General features: G+C 40.2%; 1 protein-coding gene across 11 annotated transcripts; it reads right to left on the reverse strand.

The window, feature by feature from the left end:
• Positions 1-1,790: 1,790 nt before the first annotated feature.
• On the reverse strand, positions 1,791-13,557 carry tpm1 (tropomyosin 1 (alpha)). 11 transcript variants are annotated; one of them, XM_051381721.1, is made up of 10 exons: positions 13,315-13,554; positions 12,808-12,933; positions 12,490-12,615; positions 9,012-9,145; positions 8,610-8,727; positions 7,559-7,629; positions 6,690-6,765; positions 6,409-6,471; positions 6,226-6,295; positions 1,791-2,611 (listed from the first exon to the last, which is right to left on the reverse strand). In XM_051381721.1, the coding sequence occupies exons 1-10, from the start codon at positions 13,426-13,428 to the stop codon at positions 2,529-2,531; spliced, it is 981 nt and encodes a 326-aa protein (XP_051237681.1). In that variant the 5' UTR covers positions 13,429-13,554; the 3' UTR covers positions 1,791-2,528. The 11 variants fall into 11 exon arrangements, with proteins under 11 accessions (XP_051237681.1, XP_051237674.1, XP_051237676.1 ...); XM_051381713.1 differs by lacking the exons at positions 1,791-2,611; positions 12,490-12,615 and adding exons at positions 4,388-4,604; positions 5,601-5,679; XM_051381715.1 differs by lacking the exons at positions 1,791-2,611; positions 6,690-6,765; positions 12,808-12,933 and adding exons at positions 4,388-4,604; positions 5,601-5,679; positions 7,263-7,338 and having other exon boundaries at positions 13,315-13,550.
• Between the last annotated feature and the right edge of the window lie 340 nt (positions 13,558-13,897).

Here is a 13,897-nt window from a genome sequence, read left to right on the forward strand (position 1 = left end):
TACAAAAACCACAGACTTCTTTGGTAAACACAAAACCACATCATCAATAAATCAACAACAAAATATTCTTCAAAAAGGGAAAATGATGTACCTTTTTTCCCCAGAGCCATAAACTAATTAGCATAATTAAGAACAAAGGGAGAATCCTATTTATAGCCAGAGTTGGGTTTGTCCATTCTGGGCTGCTGTAGACACAGCATGTTGGGCTCTGCGGAAGAGGCCCTGTGCCCTCTGTAGACAAAAACGTCTCATTCTAAGAGAACAAAAACATAATGTTTCTGATTTTTTAGGCGATTAAACACTAATGAAAACATATGAATATTATATTCCATTTCTGACAGTTGATCCTCTTAAATGTTACACACTGGACCTTGAATTTTAATATGAAGAAGCAGCTGAAGTAAATTAGAGTGGAACATTTTAGGGTTTGAATAGAGTTTCTATATGAAAGTATAAGATACGATTTGAAAAAGGCTTGAAAATGTGTAAAGATGTCTGAGTCCTTTGTGTGTGTGTGTGTGTGTGTGTGTGTGTGTGTGTGTGTGTGTCAAACTTCACTAATTAGCTCATCTCAATCAGCTGTATGTCAGCCAGTCAAAGGTTGCCATGGTGATGGTAACTGCTATTTCAACTGGCTCAGAGAGTGAGAATTATGCAGCGTCTAACCTCTCAGACTGCTTCTACTTCAAAGACAGGAGCTCATTTCACCTAAATGGAAATATAAGAAATAGGACACCCTACTGAGCACACTGTGTAAAATTGTGTGCCGTGTCAAAAATGTGAGCACAGGAGCCCTCTGTCCATATGATTCTTTCTTTTATAGTTTTATTTATTTGCTAATTAAGGTCTAAGCTAATTATGAGCGGATTTATTTTTATTAACACATTTGTGTGTCACATTTGGCGACATCTCACTGACTTCAAAGGGTGCCAACTTCTTAACTATAATGTATACACAGCCTTTACTACCTGGGCAATATCACACACACACACACACACACACACACACACACACACACACAGTGTGTGTTATCTCCTCTGGTGCAACAAAGGACTTTCAGAGAGGTCATGCAAACTACTTGCAGCTGTCAACACATGTGAAGATTGTTTCACAGAAGTTCCAAACCTACATAAACTACTGAATAATACTGTATATGGTGGCTATTGAGTAAAATAAAATAGCATGCAAAATAAAAAGGCTACGATAAAGTCATAGTTTATGGTAAGTCATACGCTATAGTAGATTATTAGAGTTTAAATAACCTACCCAACAATATACTGATAAATTGACCACTTTGTGATCTTAAAGGTTAATGTAACAATAACTCAACACAAATTGATACATAACTTCAACTGAGTCGAGACCTTTAAATTATTGTGCTGTTACTTTTGCTGAAGACTTTATTTAAAAACTTTCCAACAACATTGCTACATTAGTTTGATTCTTCTGAAACTGAACTATACGGTTCAGTAGTGCTAAGTGAGCTCCAGTGAACCAAAGAAACACATGATAATGTTTTTTCGCCCAGCTGGAAGTCAAACTGAGGGTCAGGCAAATATTGAGCCATGAGTAATGCAATAAAGCTGCAAAATGAACAGATCTCCATTTCTTTTAAACATTTAACACATTTTACGTGTCACCGGGAGAGATAAATTAAATTAAATACGCTTCATTTTCCTGTGCATTGCAACAGGTTTTATTCAATCACCCCAAAGTCTATTAAGACCTTAAGTTTAGGTCACCTCTATGATGGACAAAAATAGCTATGCATGGACCACAAACAAAGTAAGAAAACTTTCAAAACGTGCTTTTATTTATATTCATATTTTGTACATTTCCCGATATAATAAACACTTGAAACATCTACATTAATACAATGCTAAAACAATGCACAACCAGATGACTGAAATCATACTTCATGGACAAGATGAACAAATTTTGAAAACTAAGAATATTCTGTAATGCATTAGCATTTTCAGTCATTCTTAACAAAACAGTAGCACCAGTATACACACTGACAGGCATAGTCATTGTATACTTACACTTGTGCGGAAATTTTCTTTCTTTTTTTAAACATAGTTTGTCTTACAGACTGCAAAAGGTGCATAATGTTGAGGTTTAACTAAATGCAAAATTTCTCCACTTTGTCCTTTGGTATGTGCATAATCAAGGTGGAACGGAATGGTTTGTAACCAATGGCACATGTCATTTCACTGGATGACTTGTCAAAAAAAAAAAAAAAACTATGTCAAAGATTGCAAAAGGCAGACAATGTTTCAAGATAAAAACTGGCTTGCGAAAACAATCTTGTTTCTCAGTTTAGGCTTTATAAAAGGGAATGGTTAAGCTTCACTTCCCCTTAGCTTTGCTCCTTGGTCGAGTTCCGCTGAAGGCAGGACGGTGCAATAGGAAAAGCATCTGGCTGTTTGATCTCCACCATTGGCAAGGTACGAGAAGAGGGTTTATGGTAAGCAAGGTGCAAGAACAAAAAGCCAAAACCACAGTGCGTGTGGGGTCAGACCGTGCTTTCACAAATTATTCAGTTCCATTAGAGTCTGGTCCAGCATCTGGTGCATATCGAGGTTCTCTTCTTTAGCATGTGACAGTTTCTCTGTTAGAACATCAAATGAAGAAGTTTTAATCTCACACAAACGAGCATAAGCGAGTCAGTTGGTTAGTTTGCATTAATAATAAAGCTGCTACATCATTCTGGTCAGTTATTAAATTTGAGTGCTTTTAAACTGACCTAAACTTCACTTATAGAAAACAAGAGGAGCAAACAAAGTAATATTATGATATGCAAGCAACCATGCAAACAGGTTACAGTACTACAACAAGGTACTTATTAACACACATAAACACAACAATAATCCATAAAAAAGTGATCACTGAATAATGTTATAAGACTAGAAAATAATATACTTGAGATTATCCCTGATTTGAACTATTTTTGAATTTAAATTTTCACAAACAACACCACAAATGTCAAGCAGTGCAAGCATCGTACGCGGACAATGCAAACGGAAGAGCTTTGGATCTTACACTGGATTAGATTGTCATACACACATTAAAACAAAGCCGTCACAAACAGATAAAAACATTCACACAATTTAGTCCTCGTTCAAGGCCACGCGTAGTTCATTAGTGAGTAGGCGGTTTTTCTCAAGTTTCTGGTAGAGGTGATCTTTGCAGTCAGAAAGCACGTTGAAAAACAGAGAGAGGACAGGAAATCAGAGGAAGATAGGAAAAGAAGTGCAATGCCTGTTGACACCTACCTTCTCTAGAATGGGTGACCTGAGACTTTTTTAAACCTTATGAAACACACTGACAATATCTGAATAACTTTTCAACTCTTTATGAAATCACTAATTAGCAATCTACTTTTGCCTGCAACTGGTAAAGCAAGGCAGGACAGAAAATGAAGACAGAGGATGAGCAGATTTAACCGAGAAAGGTTGAAAGGAACAATGGCAGAAAAATAGAATCTTTTAAAATTGGATAGTGTGGCAACAAAATAGAACAAATAATGAATACTAAAGCTGCCATTTTGGTCATTACAGTCTCTATAAAATGCATCTAATGTGGCTGATTAACATCAGAACTGGAATATATGTTAGTGAGAATCATTCTGTAGCCTGAGTTTGGTCTGACACTGTAAGAATTTAAGGATGTGGCTAATGTTCTGCAGTCCCATTTAAAATATAAAGTCCCAAAACATACAGCACCAGAAAAATGCTCACTTCTGCTTAACTTAATGTGTCTGAATTTATGGCAATGACTTTAATGAAAACACTCAGAATGTGTGATTGTATATTTATTCAAATATATGACAGGATACTATGTATCATACAAGGCCCATGTGTCATAATAACTGATAGCAGGTTCATCCAATTTTTCCAGCAACCAGATGAGACTCAACAAATCTTACATACTGTTCTGTATTCTACCATTACACCCCATTACTCTACTTTACTTCAATCTTCCTGATAACAATCCAAGACGAATTCCCTCCAATTCACACGTTTCCAGTCTGCTCCTCCTGTCACAGTACTAAATGTTGAAAAGTGCTTGCATGCATCAGTCTCAAATGCTGAGAGAAAAGACAACTTGGCTCAGCTTTCAGTAAAGTACCTGTAGTTCTCCTATGTTTCTGTGCTTATAGCACTACTGTGATATTCCTAATATCTCAGCGTCACAGAACAATGTTTGAAGAAAAGGAAAAGAACAAGGAAAGCATGGTTAAGCTCAACTAATGGTTTGTGGAGATGAAGAAACAAAATCAAAAACATAACTTAAAATCAAGGCTTCCTGGTTTTATTAGAGCCACTTGAAAATAAATAGAAATTAAAAAGAAAACAAAGGACAGAGTAAAGAGATACAGCTTACATAGAAGGAAGGGTGTTTATTTTTTACACAATGCAGAAAGATTCTAGGATTCTGTACAAGAGATGGGACGCAAGTAACTTTGACATGATGTTGAAAACATGAGGAGGAAAGGAAAGCAAAGACAGAGTGGGAAGGGAAAATGGAGAGAAGGCTGGAGAAAGCAGACAGATGCTGCTCAGCCGGCAGGAGACGTCTTTGATGAGGTGTAAAATATTTATCTGTGTGGGAGAGAAGAAGTAAAGTGAACCAGGGGGGTCGGCGTGGGACCTACCGAAGTGTCTAGATGTGCACCACAATACACCAGAACCACACGAGTTATGGCAAAACACTACAAAACCACAACGCACAATGGAAAGGCATTGTGAAGTAGAACACGCTGACAAACACAAACTGGAGGTTGGACCAATTCCTCCCCCGGATTAGAACGAGACCTTCTGCTAACACGCGAGGAGCAGTGCAGGACAAGACAGACCGTGGTGCAACTTGTCAATCTCCCACACTAATTAAGCAAAACTTGGGGGTTCAACCACAGTGGTTCTATGTTAAACGAACAGTTGCGGGGGGTGCTCACTAATACAAGGGGGGGCCTTTCTTCTGGACAGAAGTAGACCATGTTAGTAGAAAAGGACAGAGGAAAACCTCATAACCTTGAGTTACAGTGGGTGAATCAGATTCTTAATACAGTCAACATTTCAATAGGCAACTTGCATGCGTGGCTTAAGATGTCAACTGTAAAATTGCATAGACTGACAAAATCAACAGTGCTTACTTTTCACAAAAAATGTAATTCACACTTGAATCAGCTAAGAAATGTAAACTCATGCTGAGTTTTGTTCATGCATCATTTCAGTCCTGTTTACAGCATTCTCAAAGCCCAATGATACTGATACAAAGGTATCATAAAGTATCATCATGACCACACTAAAGAGGAAGTGTGAGAGGAAACCAAGTTAAAGTGAGTTGTAATTATTGCAAGTGGGCTTCAATTACACAGACATGGAATACCACAAAGTCTGCTTTAAGACATTTAACTTTAAGACTATATAAAAACATAACCACATAACCATTTTAAATGTAGGAACAGATAGAGGAGTTGGACGTAGTAGTTATCAAGAGTACAAGGCAACATAGGGGAGACAATGAAGCCGAGGCAGTTGGTGTACAGAGAAGAGAGGTGCAGGGGGAACAAGCAGGCGCAGCAAATCGGAAATTACATGGAAGTCATGTCGTTGAGGGCGTGGTCCAGCTCCTCGCTGATGGCCTTGTACTTCAGTTTCTGGGCATACAACTCATCTATTGGTGGGTCAGGGGTGCAGGGGGAGGGAGGTGCAGTGAAAAGGAGCAAAGTTGAAGAAGGACATGATAAGGAGGTGAAGGGTGAAGCATCCAGACCATTGACAGGTGAGAGAAAAATTGAAAGAAAAGAGGAAAACAAAGTTACACCAGAAAATGACAGAATGGGAAAAAAATTCAAGGAAAATTCATCAGCATGAAGAAATGGACCATGTCTTTCACTGCCATATGGCTCTCAACTCTTAGCCCTCACTCTGACTCCTTCAACACTAAGTCAACATTTGGGCCTGTGATTGCTGATAAACATCAAAGCCATTCTTTCCTACCTTGGAACTCAAAAACAAATCAACCAGACTTAATGGAGATAGAATAAGGGTCACCACAACAAAAGTATGATAGAGAAAATAGAGTTCAAGAGCAAAGCAAAGAATGGGCTGAAGAGATTATTTTAAAAAGCACTAAGCACTTACCCAAAATCCATCACTGACACAGTAACAATTTCTAAATGACCCAATTGTGGGGTGAGGGGCAAAAAAAAAATCATACCTTCCAGGTCATCAATGGTCTTCTCAAGCTTGGCTACTGATCTCTCAGCGAACTCAGCACGAGTCTCAGCCTGTGTCACAGAAACAGATTTATGAGTTAGTCCGCGTGATACAGCACCTGTGACTTGTATAAGTTACCCTGGACTCATTCTGCAACTCCAGATAAGGCCTTGTGAAACTTTACCTCCTTCAGCTTGTCGGTGAGGACCTTGATCTCCTCCTCGTACTTGTCCTCCTTCTGTGAGTACTGTGGGACAAAAAAAAAGACAGGTGTCAAACACATGGGCATGGAGTCAAACTCTGAATGTCCACACATTTTAATACATTTATACAGATAAGTATTGTATGAAATAAAACTGAAGTGAAGAGATTGGGCTCCCCGGGCTCTTCTGCTCCCCATCCACACAGTGTAACGGGGAGCTGAGGGGTTTTACAGCATACAGTCGGCCAGAAGGTGGCACTTACCTTCTCAGCCTGGGCCTCCAGTGACTTCAGGTTGTTGGTCACAGTTTTCAACTCTTCCTCAAGCTCAGAGCATTTGCTGGGGTTTTAGACAAGGGGATAAAGTTGCAAAGGAGGAGAAGAAGAAGGGGGTGGAGGAAAAGGAGGGAAGCAAGGGTGGACAGAACCAGAGGTTGGCACGAAACAGGCAGAAGGAAAGTAAGAAGGAGGGGGAGAGGAAACAAAATAAATAAGAACTACAGGAATTAAAACAAGGAGGAAACCCCAACCCCTTAAAAAGTGCCTTAACAGAGCAGGAATGTGACAATAGCAATGTGACTCACGAACAGTAGTAGGTTACAATTAAATCAATAATTTAGTAACATGCATTTAAATATCATGCTTCGCTTAAACGTGAGGTGTTATTCTTGCACAGTCACTGCCATGTTAGAGGTGTGAAAAAGAGTCTAATATACCCAGAATTAAAAGAGCACAAAAGAGGAAAAGAAAAGCACAGCAAGCAAGACTCAACTGTGACAGTGGGAAGAGACACTCATCAGAGATTTAAGCATTAGTGTTAGTTTTTGTTTGCAGTACCTGTATGACTGTGGACTTTAGTGATTTCGTGCTTTGCTCCAAAACCCTTAGCTCATCTTCCACTCTCCGAGATTCTCTGTAAATGGGTGCGGCGAACGTGTGCAAGCCATAGCCATTCAAACCATGGAGAGCATGCAAATAATCAGCACATACAGTCAGAACACAGGGCACACTGTTCAAATGGAAACACGTCCAGTACTTTGTGTATAAGTGCTTGAAGCAGCAACTGTTGAAACGCCAGTGAACGTGCAAGTGTGAGTGCAGATTTCGTGCATGTAAAAGTTGAAAGATCTTACCTTTCTGACAGCTCAGCACGCTCCTCTGTACGCTCCAGGTCACCCTCAATGATGACCAGCTTACGGGCCACCTTTAGGTGTAGCACAACAAAATGTTACAACACAACAAATGCTTGAGGACTGTGACGCAATTAGGATGTGGTTTAATTAAACTGATATAAGAACATTTAAGTGTTTATCAATGTATAATTATTGTCAACAATTATAACTTCTTATCTTAATAAGTATTCAGATCCTCTACTTAAGTAAAAGTACTAATATATTTCTGTAAACATGCTCATTACATACATTACAAGTAAAAGTCCTGCTCTGAAAATGCTATCTTAATTAAAGTGTAAAGGCATAATCAAGACTCAGTAGTTTCCTAATTGATTTTCTGTTAATTGACTAATCAATTAATCAACTAATAGTTTGATCTATAAATAAAGCATCACATTTTATAAACTCTTCATATATTTTGTATGCAAAATTGTATTTAGCTAAATAACTAGTAACTAAAGCTGTCAAATATTTGTAGTGGAGTAAAAAGTTTAACATTTCCCTCCAGTGAAATAGAAGTATATTGCAACATATGATGGATATACTCAAGTAAAAATTCATACTTAGGCACACTACTTGAGTAAGTGTACTTAGATACATTCCATCACTAATTATCAATGTGTTTTACTATACTGTTATTCATTATCTGTTTATGCACCAGAAGTTATAGTTGTTGACAAATACATAAATAAATGCTTAAATGTGCTTACAACTTCATTATGGTCTGTTATAAACCATGTATTAAATGTTTATATACTGCCTATAAATGCTAAAGTAAAAGTGTTATTTTATACTTTTTAGAAAAACTCAGGAACGTAATTAGGCATATACGGAATATACGGAATTAACAGATTAAGATATTATTAAACAAGTAAATACATCTTGGAATTCCACATATTATCAACAACTGTAACAAGTCTGTCACAGAACTGCTGATTGCCATAAACGAGGAACTGCATGTTTTGTGTTGCACTATTGTTTTGCGGTGGCTGCCTGTGGCTGAAAAACTCGCCTCCTCATATTTGCGGTCAGCCTCCTCAGCGATGTGCTTGGCCTCTTTCAGCTGGATCTCCTGCAGCTCCATCTTCTCCTCGTCCTTCATGGCCCTGTTCTCAATGACCTTCATGCCTCTGTGTGAGGGAACAAACAGTCACGGGATGTTAGGAATCAGGAGCTGAGACCTGACAGACAGCCTACAGTCTCCCTGAGGACACAGTAGTGTTGGCTGGTGGATGGATAAAATACAGAATTTGGGATGCTGCATAGCTAATGTGATTGTGAACTGTCTGACATCCAGCTCTGTGACACAGAGGTCTGCTTGTACCCTACACAAAGGGATGGAAACACAGCCCTGCCACCTGGTCTCTGTAGCAGAGATCAAAGATCTGAGTCTACGCAGCTCAAAAGAACCCACCTCTCGCTCTCATCAGCAGCCTTCTCAGCCTCCTCCAGCTTGGTCAGGGCTGTCGCCAGACGCTCCTGAGCACGATCCAACTCCTCCTCAACCAGCTGGATACGTCTGTTAAGGGAAGCGACATCTCCCTCAGCCTAGGGAGAGAAGAGGAGCGTGTCAGGAGATCGTGGATGTCACGATCTTAAACATACAACCTGGAAATCACACGTACACATCAGCCCAAAGAATGTACAGAAGGTGAATCAGTTTTTGTGGTGCAAGCTAACACTAGTTTATGCCAGATGAGTGTAATCATGATTGTTCGAATGTGTTTTTGTGTGGCACCTGTTGGGAAAAGCCTTCCCAGGAGGCTTGCCTGTGCTCCTCATTGACTATGTATAATGATAACAATGTCCCAAGCTGACAGAAGGTTGAATACCATGCCTCATTACTAGGTCCCAGAGAGAATATTAACAAGGCTCAAGTCAAAGGCCCTGAGAGTAAATGACTGCTCACATGGTACACATACAACCACAGAGGAGCGTCCCTGGATAGTTCACAACTGCGGGAGACATTTAAGTGTAATTTAACTGGTTACATTTGCAGCATTTTGTTTGGTGTTAAATTTAAAAAAAAAAGAAAAACTGCTGTGCATTAACAGAGACTGAAAATTAGCTGACCTTTACTGTGAACCTGTAGAAAGCTGCTTCTGCTTTTTACTGTCTGTTCAGCAGGTATGAGACTTGCATTGTCCTGAAAATGCACATTTTCCCTGCATTTCAAGTGTTCACTGCTGGATCAAAGTGCATCTAAAGTTGTGAAGCATGACAAGGAAGTTACTTTTAATCTATAAACTGAAGCAAAGGTCTCGACCCTATTTAAAACACCTCAAGGTTGATTAAGATGAGCTGTCAGTCTGAGCCTCAGACAGACTCAGACTGCTCTAAGCCCCCGCAGAGAGATCTCCCTTCTAGGTAGTTGCCGCTGCGTTCACACAAAGGGAAATCACTCTTTGTAGCTGTGAAAACCTGTTGTCCTTATAAGGGCATGTAAATGAGCAATAAGCTCACAGTGCTGAGTGGCACCTTCAAAATGTTGCCACCGTTTTGTTGCAACTTCCTGGTCGATGAACAAATTATTTAATCAAATGTCGCGTGCCTGCAGAGTAGAACAAACGCAACTTCCTGGAAAGCAGGTTGAATGGGACCGTTACAGAAAAAAAAAAGTGCATCAAAAGGAGATGCGAGTGAAACAGTGCAGGGGAAGATGAGGCAACACAGTAATACCAATGTGCACACGGTTGTTCAACTGCTTTGCCTTGGGCATCAGCGGCCTAACGTTACCAATTATAAGCGCTTAGCCGGGAGCAGCAGGCTATCAAACCCTCAGAGGAGTACTCTGCTGTGTGCACTGCATGGGAGCCGTGTAAGAGCTCAGTCTGCAAGCACGGCGGTGCATGAAGAGAAAATCCCGCTAACTCACCGTGGATCAATCCAAGCTGCCTCATGAACGGAACACACATAAATAAATTAAAACTACAAAGAGGATGACCAGTATTTTTTTTTGTGTGCATTTTGATAAGCAGCTCCTGTCCGGCTGTACGCGCGGTATAAACATGCTTACTTGTTCCCTGGCTTTCCTCTCCGCAAGCAACTCCTTCTGTAATCGCTCGGCTCTCTCTTCAGCATCGTCTGCCTGCTCTTGCAAGAATCTGATCTTTCGTTTGACGGCCTCCAGCGATGTAGCTCCGGCCATTGTTAACTAAACAACTATTCAATTAAAAAAAAAAAAATGGGGGCTACACTACGACCTGCAGCTGCAATTTCCGACAAATTTGTCAAGCGGCGAGATGACGTCCTTGATGAAGACAGGCTGGTCCGGACAGTGCGCAAGCTTTCTGGAGACGCACTCTGCAATGCCTGCCTGCTATTTGTCCAGGAAGTACCGCTGATTTCAGGCCTAAAATTTAAGTATTCTGCTGGGGTTGTGCAAAGTTACACTGTGGAAATCTGCTGCATTGCTACATAAAACAAAAAATGTGAATTTTTATTGATACAAAGTAAAAAAAAAAAATATTTAAATGAAAAAAAAAAAAACACTCCCAGCCAACACGGTGTAATACTCACGTCTGAGGCGAACTAACAGTGCCACAGCGCCACCTGCGGGTCAGCTCTGAGCAGTACACATGGCAGGGAAATACTTTGAGACTGCAGGCCATTCACTAAGTCTTCACTAAATACAGTAATTACAGGCTACGTTTTAGACTTTGCAAATATCACAGAAAATCCCTCCAAGACTATGAAAGGGTATAAAAACAAGGCCATAAAACACTAAGTAGTAGTTAAATTAATTTCAGTACTATAACCATACTAAAAAAAGTCACTACAGGACTATTAAGGAAAAAAAGGCCTATAGGTAATAAAATGAAGCATAAAGTGTGATAGGCTGAAACTAGATTAGGCTATAAAGTAGTCTCACTATAGCTTAACTCCCCGAAGGAATCCAATTAAAGGATTATTCCAACAGGTTTTCCTGGAGGCAACTGATAAGCCTCACTGCAAATTGATTCCTCTGATTGACTCTTGTGAGCAGTGTCTCCATTCAAACTTGGCAGACACCATAACTCGGTCATTAACTGTATTGTTTGTAGTGAAAACATGTTTTGTGAGGATCTAAAGCCTTTTCTTTTTGTCAAGCAGGTCGCAGCCTTTAAATGTCTAAATCTAAATTCTTTACGTAGTTTTACTGCCATGTATGCTGTTTATCCAAAAGGGGGAAAGCACTATAAGCAATACCATATTTTAAAATAATCATTTATTTGTTTGTCTGTGAATAAGCTCAATATATTTATTGTTTTAATTAGTACGCTCCCTGGGACATTTCGATGGGAAACTGTGTTTTTCCCTGTGGTAAGCAAAGAGCACAGCCCGCAGATGTGAGCTCTGTCTTGACCATATAAAGCAGTGGGCTATATTTATCCAGGCGCTTGCGCTCTTGGGAAGATTGGCATTAGGCTTCTTCGCTTTTCACCCTGAAAAAGACTTCTTCAGGCAAAGACCTACAAGACTGAACGCATGTAGGCCTAAAAACCCTGAAGGGGTGGGGTATTAATATCATCAATTAGTCTGTGGATGATGAATTGATTCATTTAATTTAAAATGAATAATGTGTATCAGTTAAACAGCATATCTGACTTTCTTTGGGCAGACGTGTAAGTAATTGTGTATGTGATCATTGACGAAACATGAAGCGACAGTTCAACAATAATTGGATCAGAAAGTCCATGTGGGTTTAGATGTTCAGTTTTCCAAAATCCAAACAGAAAACCACTTCAGATATAATAGATTAGGGCAGTTTGAATTCCACCAGAGAGGGATTTTTTTTCTCTCTCTCTGTGGTGTTGAACTGTCGTTTTCCACATTCACAGTGATGAGAGAATGAAGATGTGAGGAAGCGTGGTGCAGGAATGGTGCCATTTGTGAATCCCTCCCTTACTTACATCGGTGGCTTTCTTCTCAGCCAGCTCAAGTTTCTCCTGGGCGTCTTTAAGAGCCTCGGAGTACTTGTCCAACTCATCCTCAGTTCCCTTCAGCTTCTTCTGCAGAGCTACCAGATCGTCCTCAAGCTGAGGCGAGTTTCAGTGCCCAGACAATTTCAGAGGTGATCAGCGGGGAGTTGCGTGAGCGCGCACATGGCGCAAGAGCGCGTACAGAGAAAGAGACACATACACACACAGAACAGGAGAGGACAGGACAGGACAGGGGAAAGAGAGCAGAGAGAAAAGTTAAGAGAGCTCATGCACTTCAGGATCAGATACCTTGGTGGCGACTTCCTCAGCAGTCAGCAGCTTTTCCTCAGCAGTTTGGAACTCCTCAAACACTTTATCTCTTTCGTCTTCAGTAACGCGCAATTTCTTTTCCAACTCTCTTATTTCGTCGTCTAACTATACATGCATATGAAAGACATTGTACAGTTAAACAAAATATGAAATAAACATGCGATTATTCAGTCTAATATTAAACATTATCTCTCTCCAATTCACATTTTCTAGACTATAATTACTTCACCAATTAATCAAAAACAGATGAGAGGAGGATTTGTAACACCCCCCCTCCAAAAAAATAAAAAATCAAAATCAAGAAGGATGGGTTATTCTTAATTTAATCCTTAATTGGGATTATCCATGAACGTAATTAATCCGTATTTAGAAGGCGATCCATTTAAAGGGCAGCAGCCTTAAAGTGCTACTGGTATTCCTGCTTTTTCTATCGATCTTGTGGATTTTCCACAAAGGAAAAAAACAAAACACAAAAAATCAGCCGACCTGTTTGCTTCTGTCCTCTGCGGCTTTCTTGTCTGACTCAGCCTGCTCAGCTCTGTCCAAGGCATTCTCCTTGTCGAGCTTGAGCATCTGCATCTTCTTCTTGATGGCATCCATGGCTGGTTATTTGCTGTTAGGCTGCACCAACAAAACGTCCAAATGAAAACCGAGGAGAGGAGAGGAGCTGGGGCGTCTGTGCCTAACTGAACGCTAAGCTGGAGTGCAGGCTCTGCCTTACTGTGCCCTGTCAAATATGTACTTTCAAGGGGGGGTGACTGGATTCCTTTGGACATCCAATACTTTTTTGGAGGAGGCGTGTGTGGGTGCTCGGGCGTTCTTCAAGGATCTGAATGGCGATTCGTTGCTCCCAAACATTTGACTTTTGATACGCCTATATATGGGGTGTGATGGACAAGCAGGCAGCTCCCAAAGGAAGGACTTCCTAAAGGGAATGTAACAGAAGCCACTTAATGCACAGAGAAGATGCAGATGAGCATTTCTTACTGGATGAGCAAATCATTGAATCTGTGCAGGACACTTCTGTACAGTCTGTTTTAGCACTGTGGCAACTGGCAATACATTTAAA

This window comes from Dicentrarchus labrax, unplaced genomic scaffold (genome assembly GCF_905237075.1).
Source record: "Dicentrarchus labrax unplaced genomic scaffold, dlabrax2021, whole genome shotgun sequence".
In the NCBI taxonomy this organism is placed as follows: Eukaryota; Metazoa; Chordata; class Actinopteri; family Moronidae; genus Dicentrarchus; species Dicentrarchus labrax.

Excerpts from the sequence above, each read along its gene's own strand:
- tpm1 (XM_051381721.1), bottom strand. The coding sequence starts at position 13,428 with ATGGATGCCATCAAGAAGAAGATGCAGATGCTCAAGCTCGACAAGGAG. Across the intron at positions 6,472-6,689 it reads TGGAGGCCCAGGCTGAGAAG|TACTCACAGAAGGAGGACAA; the intron begins GTAAGTGCCACC and ends TTTGTCCCACAG. Across the intron at positions 6,296-6,408 it reads TCACCGACAAGCTGAAGGAG|GCTGAGACTCGTGCTGAGTT; the intron begins GTAAAGTTTCAC and ends TCTGTGACACAG.